The sequence below is a fragment of the Pelodiscus sinensis genome, chromosome 3 (assembly GCF_049634645.1).
Source record: "Pelodiscus sinensis isolate JC-2024 chromosome 3, ASM4963464v1, whole genome shotgun sequence".
NCBI lineage: Eukaryota > Metazoa > Chordata > Testudines > Trionychidae > Pelodiscus > Pelodiscus sinensis.
Window position 1 is genome coordinate 137,078,541 of NC_134713.1, and position 18,220 is coordinate 137,096,760.

General features: G+C 38.8%; 2 protein-coding genes across 5 annotated transcripts in view; one reads left to right on the forward strand and one right to left on the reverse strand.

The window, feature by feature from the left end:
* The window catches only part of VIT (vitrin), an 80,128-nt gene extending 74,172 nt beyond the window's left edge, over nt 1–5,956 (forward strand). For both annotated transcript variants that reach the window (XM_006131292.4, XM_006131293.4), the window contains one exon: nt 2,299–5,956. In XM_006131292.4, the coding sequence (XP_006131354.2) occupies nt 2,299–2,477 (179 nt within the window). In that variant the 3' untranslated portion in view covers nt 2,478–5,956. The remainder of the gene's footprint in view (nt 1–2,298) is intronic.
* A 2,421-nt stretch (nt 5,957–8,377) lies between these two features.
* STRN (striatin) overlaps nt 8,378–18,220 on the reverse strand; it is an 88,351-nt gene continuing 78,508 nt past the window's right edge. For all 3 annotated transcript variants that reach the window (XM_075924958.1, XM_075924957.1, XM_075924956.1), the window contains one exon: nt 8,378–18,207. In XM_075924958.1, the coding sequence (XP_075781073.1) occupies nt 18,038–18,207 (170 nt within the window). In that variant the 3' untranslated portion in view covers nt 8,378–18,037. The remainder of the gene's footprint in view (nt 18,208–18,220) is intronic.

An 18,220-nucleotide genomic window follows, 5' to 3' on the forward strand; every position in this document is an offset into this window, starting at 1 on the left:
GCCTACTACTGTTGAAGCCTGACTTTGACCAGACCTACTCGCCAGAGCCAACATTGTCCCTCTCCTCCCACCCAGCCTCTATATCTGGTTCTACTCTTAGTGAACTCTCACAGAAGCTGTAAAAGCAGCTACGATGGGACGTGGAGAAATTTCCTAGCACTGAAGCAGCACCATAAGGTCTGATGTCCACAGATCCATGCAGATCCTTTCATAGCTACCAGTGTGGAAATTGTATTGAGAGCGAGAGGGAATTTAGCTACAACACTCAGAGTTTCACAGCCTCCTGTAAGAGCAGGCCTTTGGCTGCATCTTCTATAGTGGCTCTCAGGAGCCACAGCATAGAGTCTGGTCCCATCATATCAAACCAGCCGGATAAGTTTCTTTGATAGGATAACAAGCCTGGTGGTTAAGGGAGAAGGGGTAGATGTGGTATATCTATATATTAGTAGGGCATTTGATACAACAGTCTCGCATGACCTTCTCATAAACAAACTAGGAAAATACAACCTAGGTGGAGCTACAATAATGTGAGTGCATAACTGGTTGGATAACTGTTCCCAGAGAGTAGTTATCAATGGTTCACAGTCATGCTGGAAGGGGATAACAAGTGGGGCTCCACAGGGATCAGTTCTGGGTCTGTTCAGTTCAGTATCTTCATCAGTTTTTTAAATAATGGCAGAGTACACACACTTACAAAGTCTGTGAATCATGCCAAGCTGTGGGGTAAGGTAGCAAGTGCTTTGGAGGATAGGATTATCATTCAAAATGATCTGGACAAACTAGAGAAATGGTCTGAGTTAACAGGATAAAATTCCACAAGGACAAATGCAAAATATTCCACTTAGGAAGGAACAAGCAGGTGCATGCATACAAAATGGGAAATGAATATGTAGGAAGGAATACCAAGGAAAGGAATCTAGGGGTCATAGTGGACCAACAGCAAAATACGAGTTTACCTTTTTTGCAACAGTCACATGGTTAGCATCATTTTGGGATGTATTAACAGGAATGCCATAAGCAAGATACCAGACGTAATTCTTCTGCTCTACTCTGCACTGATTAGGTCTCAACTAGAGTACTGTGTCCAGTTCTGGGCACCATATTTCAGGAAAGATGTGGGAAAATTGGAGAAAGTCTAAAGACAAACAAAAATTACTCAAGATCTAAAAACAATCTATGATTGAAGGAACCAGGTTTGTTTAGTCTAGGAAAGAGAAGACTGAGAGGGAAAAAGATAACAGCTTTCAAGTATCTAAGAGGTTGTTACAAGGAAAAGGGACAAAAATTGTTCTCAAACTCCTGACAGTAGGACAAGAAGCAATGATCTTCAATTGCAGAAAGGCAGGTTTTAGGTTGGACATCAGGAAAAACTTCCTGTCGGGAAGTTTAAGCACTAGAATCAGAGGCGGCCCGTGGCTATAGGCGGACTCAGCCGCTGCCTAGGACGCCCGATGATGTCACAGGGGTGCCCGTGGTGCCTGCTGATGATGTCAGTCCATTGATGGCCCTGCAGGCAGGGGCGCCTATTGCATGTTCCACCTGGGGTGCCAGCTGCTGCAGCTGGCCTCAAGCAGCTCCTGGCTGGAATAAATTGCCTAGGGCAGTGGTCCCCAACCATTTGGAGCTGCCAGGTGCCAGGGGGTGGGGCTGTTTGCTTGCCAGGCGCCAGGGCCATGCATACGCCACACCCCCATGAGCCATGTGCCTGGGGCCAGCAACCCCATGCGCTGCGTGGCCACGGGGGGGGGGGGGTCCACCCAATCGCCACAAGCCTGGGGCTGGCTCCCCCCAGAGCTGTGCACCCAGAGCTGGCACCCCCCCCCATATAGCCACAAAAGCCCAGAGCTGGCACCCCCACCATAGTTGCACGCCCGGGGGCGGGGAGGCCAATTCGCCACATGTCTGGGTGGCCAATTCGCCGTGTACCTGGGGCCGGCGCTCCCCATGCGCCTGGGGCTGGCACCGCACATGCGCTATGTGCTCGGGGAAGGCCAGCCCCGAGCATTTGACGGGCTCACACAAATGCCCCCGCAGGCACTGTGTTGGGGACCACTGGCCTAGGGAAGTTGTGGAATCTCTATCATTGGAGAGTCTTAAGAGCAGGTTAGACAAACACCTGCCAGGGATGGTCTGGATGGTGCTTGGTCCTGGCCTGCATACACGGGACTGGACATGATGGTTCTATGATTCTATGTCCTGAACATTTATTGAGGGAGCCGTTTTTATAAAAATTAATTGCGAATGCAACGACGCTTTGGAAACACATATGTCCATTATAAATGCTGGCTTTCTTTTCAGGGGTCATAGCTTATTCTGTTGGAATTGCATGGGCAGCCCAAGATGAACTGGAAGCCATTGCAACGGACCCAGATAAAGAGCATTCCTTCTTCGTGGATGAATTTGATCACCTCTACCGATTTGTTCCTAGGATCATCCAGAACATTTGTACGGAATTCAATTCACAACCACGGAACTGATGAAAGCAGGTCATGCATTATACTAAAGCTGGATCACTGGGTGTCATGCAGAAGATACACAAAATGCTATTCAAGTAATGCCAGCTATGAATCCAAGAAATACTAGAAGAGTTATTCTCTGGCATTTTTCAGTTAAAGCTGATTTCAGCTCTATTCCCTATGCATGATAAAGCTCTGCGCAGACCAAGGCATTTCTATTTTAACTTTTTTGCTGGCTTCAAACCTCTAATCTGGTTAGATAGACAAAGAGATGTACAACCATGGAAAAGATAAACCAAGTGACTCAGCTTTGTAGATTGAAAATGTGTTTCCAGAAGAGCAGTTTGAAAAAGTTTTTCAGTGTAGATACCAGACAATTTCATTTGGCCTTTGTGAATTGCAGATGCTCTCTTGAAAGATATTCCTATCACAGTGCTTCTCAAACTGTCATCTGCAGACCACTGGTGGTCTGCAGAACACTCCCAGGTGAAGCCAAGCTATATCAGAGTGATGAAGCATCTCTGGCTTCTAGCAGCCATGCTTCCTGCTAGTTGTTCAGATCAGGACTCTCAGGATTTCCAGAGATGCTTTCCAACAAAATCCAGAATTTTTTTTTAAAGCTGGGACAGCTGTTTGATGTGTGTCTGTCAGGGTTTTCATTTGGTGTCATTTCAAGGAGAAAGTTATGAACAAGAGAAAGAGGTGAACTGCAAAATGACCGGGATAGATTAGAGCAGTGTGGTCTGCAGGCATTTACCGATCCTAATGAAATTCTGCGTCCATGGAAAGGACGCAGCCAATGCACATACAAAATTGGAAACATTGAATCCAGAATCCCCACTCATTTAGTACAGGAAGTTTATTTTCAATGTTGTCCTCTGAATGTTGTTCTATTGTCAGGGTCCAAACATAACAGTGAAAGGAGGGTCTGGGTCCAAGAAGCCGATACCACTGGAAAGGCCTCAGTCTTAAGTGGGACACAATAAGAAAAAAGTTTGAGAACCACTGCGCTATCATCCAGACATTCCACTTTTAGATTTCACACCAAAGTGTGTACAGCGATCACTAGCATGAAGAGAGAAGACTGCTCGAGGGTTGTTAAGGAATGATGAGAAAGGCAGTCTTGCTGCATTAGTGGGTGTTCTGCTTTGGCAGAAAACAGGACTTCCCAATGTTAGACATGCTGTAGATAGTGAATTATGGGGTGGCTTTGTGTCTGTTGGTTCACAGAATATGCACTGCACTGTACTTGCCCAAGCCAATTTATATTACCATGCTGCCTTCTTAAATGAGGAACTGGTTAGTCATCAGCAATTGATCCCAGCAGTGAGATATAACTGATGTTTTGAAAGACTTAAACTTTAGGCAGTGTGAGCAGCAGGCATTTTATCACCTGCTAAAACTTGCTAATCTATGACTGTCATGGTCCATGGAGGGAAAGGGCAGAAATGTTAAATGGTACTTGAGAGAAACAAAACTATTGATGAACTTCACCAGCTGCTGGAGTCTGTAGTCCACACCGGTTTTTGGAGAGAGCTAAAAAGGCCAGGGTAAGAATGTAACGATGGTATTACACCAGTTTGTGTGGCATAAATCTTCCAGTTACTACACTTGTAATAAACATGAGGATCTAAATGCAACCATGTCATTAAAAAAACTACTACTCAAAAAAATGATTGGAGTTGGAGGGGTTGTATTGCTAATTAGCCAAAAGAAATCATTTCCTCAGACCCGACGTGCAGAGTTCTGTGCCACTCTGCAGTGAATACCTATAGGCATGCATTACTCCACAACACAGCTACTCTGAGACAGCATTACTTGAAGGAGGGGATTATGAATTCATTGCACTTTTCCATCAGCAACATACTTCCAAGGCACTATTCCCTCAGTGGGCAAAATCAATCAGAGCAGCACCACTGCTCGGATACATAAAATAAACATACTTTGCAGCATGTAACACAGGGTTTGTCTGAAGCAGCAATGGTATTATATTGGTATAATTCACCTCCCTTTCTCTTTTAGGCCTGGTCTACACTAGACCAGGAAGGTCAACTTAAGGTCTGCAACTCCAGCTCTGTAAAATGCACAGTTGGAGTCAGCTTACCTTTTGCTGAGCCTTGGCGGCATCCATGCTGCCTCCCTTACCTCCTTTCAAGGAGTACAGGCGCCAGCAGGAGCTGCCTTCAGCATTCGATTTATGGGTCTCTCTTAGACCTGCTAAATAGAATTCCAGTAAGTATAGACATGTCCTTAGGAGGAATGTGCTTTATTCTGGCTTTAATTCTATCTAAGGCTGCCTTGATGGATGGGGCCCTGAACATAGATAAGGGCCCTAAGTAGCTCCTTTGTACAATGTAGTAAGGGCTCAGCACCTTTTCGCTCAAGATGTTGCTCCTGGCTTTAAAAGTAAATAAAAATCAGCAAAGGGCACAATTGTCTTACATCAGAGCAGAAGAATTCTTTCTTCTTCAGACTTGCTTTTATCACTGGTAATGCCGCTGTTGTTGAACAATGAGTCACAAGAGCTAAGGGAAAAATAGCACAAACTGGGGAGTGTAGCTCAGTTGCTCAATTTACTGTTTTAAAAACTACATTTTCTTGTTACAAGCTAGTTACGAATCTAAGTGACTAAGGACCTACATTTTAATCTAACTATTCTTAATGCTGCAGTTTACTTTTTAAATGCAGCAAAGAGTCATTGCATGTTTAGTTCAATACTGAATGTACTCTAGCAAGCCCAGGGTTAGAGACTATGATCATACCCAGTAGGTCATTTGCATTCATACAACGGCACAGACAACTTATGTTAGGAGCAATAAGGGCAATTTGCATGCATGAAGACATATATTTTCTTTTCTTTGAACATTTTAATCTTGATAAGCTTTTACCATAGTGGTTTTCAAATACTCTTCACTTATGTGTAACAAAATTCAGTGACCACCCGCCTTATTAAGTGTGCAAGATTACATTTCAAAAGGAAGTAAGGTAAACCACTTAAAAATCAAAACTAAATACATATTGAACTGTTTTGTAGGGTGACTGAATGCAATGAAACTTTCATTGCTTTGAAATTGAGAATTTTCAAGTCTTTGAAGGGATCCTTAAAATGTCAGATCCCAAAAAGTGATTTTTTTGTTGGTGTGTCTCTCATTTTAAGTATGTTTCATAAATATTGTAAGTTACACGTTTTAAAGGCTTGTGCTACCATTGTGGAATTACCACTAATATCAATGGGAATCCAGTGCATGGAATAAATATAGAAAATTTGCCTTGGACAACAACAAAAGTACAGGTCATCTGCCAAAAAGTCCCTGCAAAGAGCATTTTTTTAAAACATGGGATAGTAAGTTGTGTGTACACCCTCTCCGTAAAAAATTGTTTTCTTGTATGTATGTTTGTGAAGGAAGCAGAGCTCCTTTTGTAACACCTCTGAGCTATTTTAAGAGCTTTTCATAATACAAATGGCTAAACTTTTTGCAATAAAAATAATCCATAAAAGATGCATGCAGTATGGCTTGCATATTTAAGACAATATTTTAAAAAACTGTACATCCAAATATTGATATTGCACTTAAGTTTTTAAAATACAACTGGGTTTTCCTAAATTTAGCAATAGCATGCAGGTAAAGCAGTAACCAAGCTGTTAAAAGTTTGTGCTGTTATGTTTAACAGAATTACCTCAATCTTTCAAAGATGTGTGGCAGGGAAAGTCTCATGCAAGAAGTGTAAAGTAGCAGAAATTGATACATTCCTTCTCCCCCGCAACCGAGAGGAAGCTGATGTCAAGCCATAGGGGACAAGGGGTGAAATCTCTCTCTCACGGTGACTGAGGATCTGTAGGAAAGTTATGGACCTTGCAGACCTGGCTGACATGGAAACACCCATGATTTCCAATTTACTGACTATGGAACAGTTGACACCACTGCTGCAATGAAACTGTTTGCTGATTAAAGCTACATGTTACTAGCTAAACTACACACCCATGTAGCAGTGGGATAAGAGCCTCAGGGCTAGATGTCTGAAAAATATATAGGTACCTAACGCCCATGAAGTCACCTAAATACCTTTCAAATCTGGCCCTGAGTGTGTCAGCACCAAAAACATAGGCACTGTCATTTGAGCTGAAAAAAACAACTCCCTTTGCTGATAGCAGCAACTCTAAATCTTTTTGTGAGCTTGCCACTATAGAGCGTAACTCTCACATGTACTCAGTACATTAGTGGTATATAGGCTCTCTGCAGCTTAGCTGACCAGCCTAAATAGAAAGAAAGAATTCCTCATTTGGGCTCTTTGAGTAGAGCAAGGGGATGGGGGAGTTTCCAGGCTGTGCATCACCTTGAATTATAAAATGGACTCTCTCTCTCTCTGGCAAGATCACATGAACTGCTAGTTCCTTACACAATGTTCCTCTGCCTATTGGCACCAGCTCTCTCATTTCTGGACAGAACTTGAGCCAGCTATTTTTCATTCAGGTTCTGAAATATACCAGGCTGCGAGGCAGCAGCAGTGCAAAATTGTCTAGGCTGGTGGCATTATAGATAGCCCACAAAGTCTCATTCACCTCATGCAGCAGTATCTACCTGTTGAACAGAACAAGACAGGACTGATCCTTGGGGGGACGTTAGATTTAGGACTGTCGCAGCCACATTGTTCACATCTAGCTCTTAGTCATACTAAAAGGCAAGGTAGGTGGGTAGAATCTTCTACAGAGGTTTCCCCTTCTTTCTGGGGCTCTACTAAACATTGCCTAGGTTAATTTTTAACCAGCAGTAATCACGATAGAATTTTGGTTAGTTTCCCTACTTTCAAAATGTCCACACTATACATGTTCATTAGTCAAAACATACATACTACCAACCATAACAATGGTTATCATGGCCAAACCAATAAGTTTCCATGGGCTACACCAACTAGGAAGGGATAATTAGACCCTCATGCTTCAGTTCACAATGCCCTACCTGTAGTTGGCTTGGACAGAAAGTTCCCCATGTGGGCGAGTTACTGCTAAATTGTTCATAAGAATATTTTATACTTTCCACTGAAACATCTGATACTGGCCATAGCTGGAAACCAGATACTGGCTAAACACACCATTGTCCTGTTCTGGCAATTCCTGTTTTCTTACAGTCGATGGGATTGGGAAGAGGAACTATTCTCTCACCCACTGAAAGGAGCTTAGGGCTCTTCTCCTCCAGACTCTGAACTCAGAGGAAGCAGGATAGGTTTGCTAACAAGTTTCTCTGTTCAATTTGATATCCATGCTGTTGTCTGTTAGAGAAGGCAAGATTGAAGCGCACTGGGTTCCTTCCGTGTGTTTCCTGCACAAGGGCATTACTCTCTTGGAATAATGCACATCTCACTGCCAGTGCAGCTGCTGAGTGCATTAAGTATGGCATAAGCTGTAAGGCAGTGTTTCTTAAACTGTGTTCTGTGGCACACTGGTGTGCTATGAGGCAGTCAGAGGTGTGCCACGGAGAACAACACAGTTCAAAATGGCCGCCCTTACAGGGGGAGGCGATTTTTTTTTTTTTTTTTTTTTTGCTCAATTACTCCCCCCGCTCCACTCCCCCCCCCTTTTTTTTGGCTCAACAAAAACACCTTGGTATTTCCCATAAAAATATTGTTTGGTGTTCCTCGGTCTTAAAAAGTTTAAGAAACACTGCTATACAGTGTCCAGACTAAAGCGTCAGAAACAGCAGCACATGGAATGCAGACCAAGTGCAAAGAATGAAAAGGGAAAGAATACTAGGCCCAGGAATAGAATAATTGCTCTTGCTAAGGTCAAATTAAAAAAAAAAAATCAGATGATACTAGCATGGCAACACAATGGGATGTGCTAATCTGTAGGGTTGTTCTGGTGTGTCCTCACACACTATAGGCCTATGGAAGTCTTATGGCAAAGTTATGGACATGATGCAAAATGTTGAAAAATAGTATTTATTAGCACCCAATTTACATATACAAGTATATGGTACAAATAACATTTACTTGCTGCAACATTAAATAAAGCTCCTCTTAAAAACCATTGCTTATTTCTGGAAGTCCGTGTGATTTTGCTCTGGTCAGAATGTGGGTACAGTATACACAGATCCCACTTCACTACTGCCATATCAATACATTCCTACATGATTTCCTCAATGTTGACATTTTAAATTGCACAACATAAGCAGAGCTATATAATTTTAACAACATAATTGGCTTATCAGACAAGCTATGTAACCAAGCACAATGGACCCAGTACGTTCCACAACCAATAGTTTCATTGCATTTCATAAAAACAGAAAACTTAGAAAGCTCCTATTGAGATAGCCCAAAATATACAAATAGGTTTTAAATGACTGCCTTCTGACTTTTCAAATTTTGCAATTTTGTATGCATATGTAGGAAATGAAGCTCTGAAATGACCCTAAACTTTTAATTGATAATACAACACTTTCATTTTAATATAAAATACTTCTTGCCTGTTTGGTGGTGAAAACATCTCACAATTGTAGGGTTTAACACAAGTAGTTAAATTTCCCCCTTCCCACACCCATGTATGCAAGAAAACCTCTCTCAAATTACAGAGCATTTGTACTTTACGGATACTTCTTATTGGGGAACTAGTTACTTCGCAAATTTTAAAATGGATATTTCATTTTTAAAATAATTCACTGTGTAGAAAAGAGTAGTATATACCAACAAATTAGCATGTTTATAACTTTTACATAATCAATACTAAACCATAGACACAAACTGACAGAATTACTCCAAATAGATTATTTTCCATCTGAGCCACCATTTCACAAAGCACCTGCAGTTTGAAACTAACACCAAAGTAGTCATTCAGGACACTCAGAAGTATGCAACATAAAACCACAAAAGTAACATGCATGCTTAATCTTTACCCCTGTTGGTTTTCAAGAATGTGCTTCCACATTACTCTTAGTAACTGGCACCCTTTTACTTTGTAGCAGCAGAAGGTAAGTGGCAGTTGCAGTTACCAATATTGTATAGTCATCACCTGCAATATATACTTTAAAAAGGGGAATTGCCAGATTATATTTGGGCCCGCAGCTGTCTTTGTTTTTGAGTGGGGGGAATGAAGTAAAGGAATAAAAACAAAAAGCAAACTGCATTAATAGTGAAAAGTGAAAATTAAAATTACTTGAGTTTCATCTACGAGTAGTATTCGTTCCAGAGGCAAATAAATTTCTTTGATAGACTACTTTAAGTGTCTCTAAGAAACTAATTGAGATATTCATGCAAGTTATATTGCAAGCATTGGGCATTACTAATGAATAGCCATTTTAAGTACACCTATAATTAATAGAAAATATTACACTGAATAATAGCTTTATTATCCTGTATTCTCTTTATTGCAGAGATACGCAATTTAAGAATACCACTGCATCTAGTACAAGACTCCCTGTCAATCCACTCAGGCTTCAAACCTACATGTTAATTGTCAATATATTCTGTTTGTGTTTTCAACAGTAATGATAAGTCTAGTCTGAATTTCTATTTCGGGATACCGGAAGTATCCCGAAATAGTAAGGCTGCATCCAAGGAATGTGTCCGCTATTTAAAAAAAAATTTCAAAATAATGGACGCACTCTTTTACCATCCCTGTAAACCTCGTTGTACGAGGAATGATGGCTTGAAAGAGCACTTTATTTTGAAATTTGGCACCATGTAGACGCGCCAAACTTCGAAATAGCCTCTTTTGAAATTAAATTAAAAAAAATACGCAATTTGCATAGCGTTAATTGCATATTTTTATTTTAGAGTGCAATCTAGACGTAGCCTCAGTTGCTCCAGATTGTTAATGCTGAAATTAAATCTATTTAGATTTGCTGTAAATCCTTGTCTGAGATTAAACATTTTTAAATGTATAGTGCCCAAAACTAACTACATTTAAAGATCACAATTTCAGTGAAAGAATAAAAAAAATAAATTCTTAATGGAGAAACAGCAGCCTGCAGTCCCATCATTTATCCCTTATATAATATTTTTGGTTACTTTTAGTAAGGAAGCCAGAAAAGAAATGACTATATTTGGTTTGGCAAGAAATTATCCCTTTCCCTTTTAGAAAAGTTCAAATCCAGCTGTGTAACTCTTTTCTTAACCTTTCAAGATTAAGACATTTTTGCTAGGACCAAGGACTTCTCAGACTGTGCAAGTAATTTTGGAAACCTGCAAGTCAAGGTGAACGAATACAAACAAAACAGGACCTTTAGGCCTTGTCAACACAGGGCTTTGAATAGTTTAATAAACACGCTTAATCACGGTGTAAACGTGGTTGTGGTCTTACTGGGTCATAACATGGCTTGCAAGTGTAGACAGGGTCAAACTGATTTTAAAAAACACACTAGCTCAAGTAGATACCTGCATCAAAGTATATATTTTTTAATCTAGCTACAATATGGGTTTGTCCATGGTGACAATGTGTATTTACTGAAAACGAGAGGATTAAAACTAGGAAACTGAGGTAATACCTTGTACTGGACCAACTTCTGTTGGTGAAAGAGAGAAGCTTTCGCGCGCCACAGAGCTTTTCCTCAGGAACGGAAGGAAAAATAGAAAAGGAAAAAAGATGTGTCTTTCCCCAACAGAAGTTGGTTCAGTACAAGACATTACCTCACCCATCTGGCCTCTTTACTATCCTGGGACTGACACAGCTACAACAACACTGCAATCCTAGAATAGAACCCTCAGTTGCACCATTCAAGGGGATTTATACTGAGATGAGCAAAGGTGTCACAAAGCAAGGTCTCACATTGTACAGCACTTCTCAGGTTTCAGACAGACTTCAAGCAACATGGTTAAGTCAGCAGGTAAGATTAAAAACAAAAAGAAAATTCACTAAAATAAGAAACTAAACTAAAAATAGCTAGGCCCAAAGCTTTTTTGTTTTAAAGAATGAAAACTCAGATGCTATAGTCCTGGAGATCTGAAATCCCACCTATCCTTTAGGAAAAGTGTCTGAACAGGAAGTCATTGTTATTCAATGTAATTCACCTTCCAAAAGAGGACGTCAACAACAGGTGCAAATGTATAGTTTATGGAAGAGATCCAAATGGTAACAATAAACAAGACCATGAAAAAGGTGGATACTCAGCAAATAGTTATGTTAGTAAACAAGAAGTCATACATCACCTAAAAGGTTGATTTCACTAGATTTTCACTAACAGTAGCAAACCCATTGACTGAACAGGAATACTTGCCTGAATAAGGATCACAAACATATCAGTTCGAACTAGCTCATGCCTTAATTTTTCTCCATCCTAAACTTGGCTTATTTAGGGTATGTCTACACTAGCTCGGTAGTTTGAGCTAGGTAGGCAAATGAGGGTAACCGGAGTTGCAAATGAAGCCCGGGATTTAAATAAATGGAATGAGGTGTACCGGTAGTTCGAATTAGAGATCCTAATTTGAACTACCTACTCCGTGCCACGCGTAGCTACGGGCATGGAGTTCGGACTAAGGGGGATTTAAAAATGGCGGCACCCGGGAAGATGCAAATGAAGCCCGCGATATTTAAATTTGCAACTCTGGCTTCATTTGCAACTCTGGTTGCCCTCATTTGCCTACCTAGCTCGAACTACTGAGCTAGTGTAGACATACCCTATTTCCTTTCCTTGTCATGCCACCTTTCAAAATTCAGTTTCCCTCCAACTACCCTTTTTCTGGTTTGTAGACAAACACCACAGGGAGCCTGATGGGTAAAATATTGTCTATTATCTGAATATTGTCATCCTTAGTCATGCTGAGTTGTACTTGACTATGTAAGGGGTTTGATTAGCAGATTATGTGCAATTTATCATTACCAGTGTTGCTCTATAAACTTAAAACCATTTATACAAAAAAATCAAGTTATGTTACTTTTCAGTGTAGCCTGCTCCACAAAGTACACAACAAATGTCAGATAAAATGTTAAAACAAAATACAGGACTATGTAGCACTTTAAAGACTAGCAAGATGGTTTATTAGATGATGAGCTTTCGTGGGCCAGACCCACTTCCTCAGATCAAATAGTGGAAGAAAATAATCACAACCATATATACCAAAGGATACAATTTAAAAAAATGAACACATATGAAAAGGACAAATCACATTTCAGAACAGAAGGGGGATGCGGGGGGAGGGGGAGGGAAGGAAGTGTTAGTCTTTAAAGTGCTACATAGTCCTGTATTTTGTTTCAGCTACACCAGACTAACACGGCTACATTTCTATCACAGATAAAATGTGAGTTTTCAAATCCTTATGGGATGGGACACTATCTGAAATATCTGCCTCAAGGAGCAGCAACAGCTGTCAAAAAACAAATCAGAAATTGTTAATTTGACTGCAGCTTTGAAATCAGGAAAAGTCCAAGACATAATTAACTATGTTACAAGGTACAAATCTTCCTAATAACAATACTATATGTGCATGTCTTAATTGCATGTCTGATTTTTCTCTTTTTAGTAGCTGTGGCCAAATAATTTTTAATTTAGCAGTCTCAGATTTCAGAATGTAATTCTGAATGTTGCATTATAGTTAGGATAGTATTCCCACAGTTATTTCCATGAATTTTGTATATTCCATTTGAAGAATTCAATTTCACCTATCTGCAATATATACATATTCATAAACTATTTCTTTGAACCGTTGCTCCTATTCATAGCTCATTTGCATTTCAAAATAAAAAGCTATAGCATACTTTAGTATATATCACCTACAAGCTTCACTTGTAAACAAAGCAAAATATATTCTAAAGTTAAGCTCAGAATGGCACAAACAATACATTTATTTTTATTCGTTAATTATATAACATTGCCGTCATGGTCAAAATCCACAAAATCATAGGCATTCAGAAATAAGGCTGAAAAACAGTCCTACACTCCCTCCTTTGCAATTAAGTTCTAACCCTACCACAATATATGGAACAATTAACCTATTAACTTCATTATGACCTGATAATACAGATTCTTGCATATGTGCTTAATTTGAAGCTCATTGTGGTCACACAGAAGTCTCTGAGAAGTAAGAGTCAAAGTTAGATTAAACTTTAAAATTAACAAAACATCGAGTTTTAGCTTTAAAGATTTTATTATCAGATACTATAAATCTTTTGATGCCCCTACTCTAGTGGTATAATTTAACATTTGAACAAACTATAGTTTGTATTTTGGCACAAAAGGGCAAAATTTATAATTTAAAGTTGAGCCTTAAGATATCCTGCAACCAGTGATGAGCAGACTTCATACAATTTGAAAGATTCATTTCAGAAAAGTCTTTAGAAGGGCATGGAAAAGATGTGTGATATGATTTTTAGGCTTGCTAATGAATTTTTGGTTTCCTTCAGGATGGATTCGAGTAACAGGCTGGGAACAGTGTTCCTATCAAAATATGATGTATATATTTTACATTAATGCATAGTTTATGGAATTCCCTACATCAAATGGTTAAAGCAACTGCGATTTAGAAAAATCTGGGATGAGTTCACACTGATGTATTGAAGAAAAGAAATTGTTTTACCACTTTAGTTTTATTGAAAAGGATAAGTTTTTATTTATTTGGAATTTGCAGCTTCTACATCTATTTAATTTTTTAATACTGAATACTGAACAATTACGCACCATATTACTCCTGGGAATACTTAAACTGTAATATCCTAAAAACAAAGAACTATAGAAAATGAGGTTCATTTTAAAGAGTTCTTTCTTAAAAAAATATTTTGTGAAATGAAAAACTTAAATGTGATCTGAAAATCATGGTAGTCATAGGTGACTTCTATAAACAACATACATGAAAAAGCCTTTTAATACTCTGTTTTGCTTTTACCAGGCATAACAGAGGTTTGTCTTCAAGGTACATAAAAAGCACTGGATAGGCCACTATAAATATTATGGGAAATATTTCCTTTACTTTTAATCTAAAGTGTGTTCCAAACTAGTCTAATCCATTTTGCACAAGGAAGTATTTTAGTTAGCTGAATCAAACACCTAAACAGCACATGGTTTATCTTTTTAAATTGGAAGTGAAAATGAGGATGTGTAAACCTTACAGATCGTTTTCACCAGATAAGGAATTGCAGTTTCTCCTTTCAACGGGACTTTTACCAAAAACAAAAATAATGAACACAGGTTAACCTATACTGAAATGTCTATGAAAGGACACAAAATTGCCATGTGAATCTGATGTGGAAAAGGCATAAGGGTAAAATGCATTAAGTTACATGGAAACGTTTAGTGGAGATACTGCAAGGATCAGAGTTGGGTCAAATTCTGTGAGTATTTTCATTAGGGCTGATATACATTAACAAAATTTACAGACTATACTGAATCTGGAGAAGTAGACATAACTAAGGAGGAAACAACAACCGGGGAAGCAGTAATTCTGAAAACTAAGTGAAGAAGATGGCAGATATAAATGAGATTTGAGTTTGCAATCTGACACAGCAGCAGAAAGGCCAGTACAACTGAGTTCTACATGCAAAGGCCTCACATCACAGAACACAGAAGTTAACAGACTCTTTCTATACTAGTGCTGATGGCCCTGCAGCATCCGGAATGGTGTTCGCAGTTTGGGACAACAAGTTATGAAGAAATACACTGACAAACTGATAGGACTACAGAGAATAGATATGAAAATGATCAGGGGTTGCAGAGAGTTTACTTGTGACAAAAGAGCTAACATGTATAAGCTTGCCTGAGACAATATAAGTGTGTATAGATACCTGCAGGGTATCAATACCAAGCATGGAGAGGATCTATTCAGTACAGACTACTAATTGGAATAATGGGATAAAATTAAGAAAAGAAATATTTAGACTTAGTATCAAGTAAAACTTTTCAGTAGTGAGCCATCTAAGCATCAGCATAGTCTTCCAAGGGAAGTAATGAGAGCCTAATCATGTGGAACATATATGACGCTTCACTGGTCAAAACTATTAAAATGCATGACAGGTGACAATCCCACTTCCACAGGTGGATGGGACAGACAGCCTAAGCAGTCTTTTCCATCTCTAATCTCTATGAGTATGACAATGTTCAAAAGAGCTAACAGGCTCATGCACAAGTATCCTGCCGTCCCGCAAGTATGTGAACAGATAACAGTAAAAAAAGACATTAACATCAATTATGAAGATAAGCACAAAAATATATACTCCACAACCTCTTTGTAAGGCTACATTTGTTTTTTTAAAGGCACCTCATCTTCTAGCTATTGCCAGCTTTAAAAGATTCACTTTTCAGTTTGAACAAGAGCTCAACAGTAAGAATGGAACATCTTTCAATTCACATTTGAATAGCCGCTGTTTCTTACATTCAACTTTTAATCAGTTAAAACCACAGTCTTTAAAAACAAGCATGCTGGCCTATTAGTTTTATGTACAGCAATCTAAACACCTTAATTATGTTTAATATTTTGTAAGCAAACGGCACAACATTCATTTCATACTTAGCATTATCCTTTGTATACACAAATTGAGAAGAACTCTTAATACTAAAACATTAAAATGCACCCATGAAGTCTTCCCTTACAAGACATATTTAATACATGTTTACAATATATATATATACACATTTAATATACATAACTTTTAGAATTTTTCAAATAAACCTTTGTAATTTCCTTTCCAAAAAGAAATAAAATAGTGACACTGAACGAACAAGAGTCAAGTACACAAATGACTTCACAAAGTTGAATGCTCAGTTTTTCAGCCAGATTCCCTCTTTTTTTTAATAATATAAAACTAAATAATTTGTATTATTATACTAATCTGTTCCATGGTAAAATTCTAATGTCATTTAATGGAAATATATTGTACATCGATATCACAAACAAATATCTGAATATTCAGAGCAGTAAAAGGTATTCCGCATTAAATATAGTACACTGCAGGCTCACAGTCTGGGGCAACCTTTTATCATAAAGCAATGGAATGGCATTGAGTGTTAATCTAAACTCCCCATTGTAATCAATGGGCAGTTCTGCTCAAGTGTGGTTCTGCTCTGAAAAGTCACTCTAAAAATAGCATTGTGTCCTATGTTTTCTGTGCCTCAATTATTCCTAATTTTCCATTTGTCAGTTTACAACACAAGATTTATTAACTTCTAGCCAAATTCTACCTGGAATCGGAGAGTCATGCTGTGTTCTTTCCTTCTCAATCATATCACCATCATTACTAAAGAATCTGCAGAACTAATTACATTCCACCAGAGGAACTAAGGATCCCACTGCCTTAAATGGATTTAAAGAAAGGTAAAGTCTGATGATGCTCAATAGAACAGAATCCACCTTACTCTCTTCACCCTTGGGATGGTCCTGCAGAGACAACAGGACTAAAAAGCAGCAAACTTATTTCGGTCACACAAGTAAACATATATCCTGTGAATATACCTAGCAACCAGATCTGCTGAGTAAAATGCTGAGTGGCATTTTTAAAGTCATTTTTCACATAACCACACTTTGAAGATACATGACACAGTATGCTCTATACAGGGGGAACATTTCAAAAGTTCTAACGGTTTGAAAGTTAGGGACTTCCTCTGGAAGTAGCAGAATTTTAAACTGATGGAACTTTGTAAAGTCCACATTAATCTGATAGCAAGGCTCAACAGAGCACTATGAATCCACGCTTAAAATGAAATCATGATTTTCATCCACAGTGGCAGCCTTTTTTTTTTTTTTTGGTAAAACAGGAAGAAATGAAGACATATTGACTAAACTCTGCTAGAGGTTGCGGTAGGATGTTTTATTACAATTTCTTGTGCCTGACCAACAATAAACAGTATTATAAAATTGAATAAATTAAATCCCTTATTACAGTATATATAGACTGTTTTCAGCCAGTCTCCTTTACTGTGAACTAGACTACGGGCTAAGTTTCTAGCCACTTACTACCATATTCTTTCACAAAATTAATAAAATGTATTTTTTTCTGCAAAGTATATATTTGTATAACATAATAGATTTAACAAAAGGTTACTGCACTAATAATTTTTAAACATTAGTAATTTTTTCCTTTTAACAAAATTTACCTTTTGTTAGTTAGCAGCCAGGTGGATTAAGATTAACTATCAGCTACTTTCCTCTAAACACCATCTAGTCATTAATATCAAAGGGATGAACAAGTGAACTTCACATGGTAACCCAATGGGCATGTGAATAGTCACCTTTTTATGTTACTTAAGTACGCAGTTTATATGACTCCTTGATGAGAAACACACTTGGAAGTACCCCTCCTCGATCTTCTTCTGCAGCAATCATGCCAATTATTTACTTGCCCATCCCTCTAATGTTTCCCGCTTCATGTGCAGAGAATACAGAGACTTATCTGTCGCCCAAGGCCTGCCTGGACGAATACTTACACCCTCAGAAATAAAAGCGGTTCTTGTATTGATGTTTGAGAATTTCCAAGTGCTCAGCACCAGCTGAGCTTGCAGAAACCCCCAAAACCCCTTAATTTAGAAAAGAGCATCCTGCAAAAACTACACCATTATAAACATTCTCTGAATTACAGGGCATGAAATGAAGATTCTTGCCCAGGTCTTCCTCTCTTTTGTGCATCGGGTTAAATGTTCAAGAGCTAGAGTTGAAAGGGAAGCACTGTGTCATACGAAGACCTTAGCCAGAGCATCTGCTCCTGCACTGGCAATATAACATTTGGATGGATGGAATGCCACATCATGAATAGACTCATCAAATTTTTTGCGATGAGCAGTAAATTCTTGAATACAGGTTTTGCTTTCAAGATTCCATAAGCGAATTGAACAGTCATGGCCTATATAGGAAAA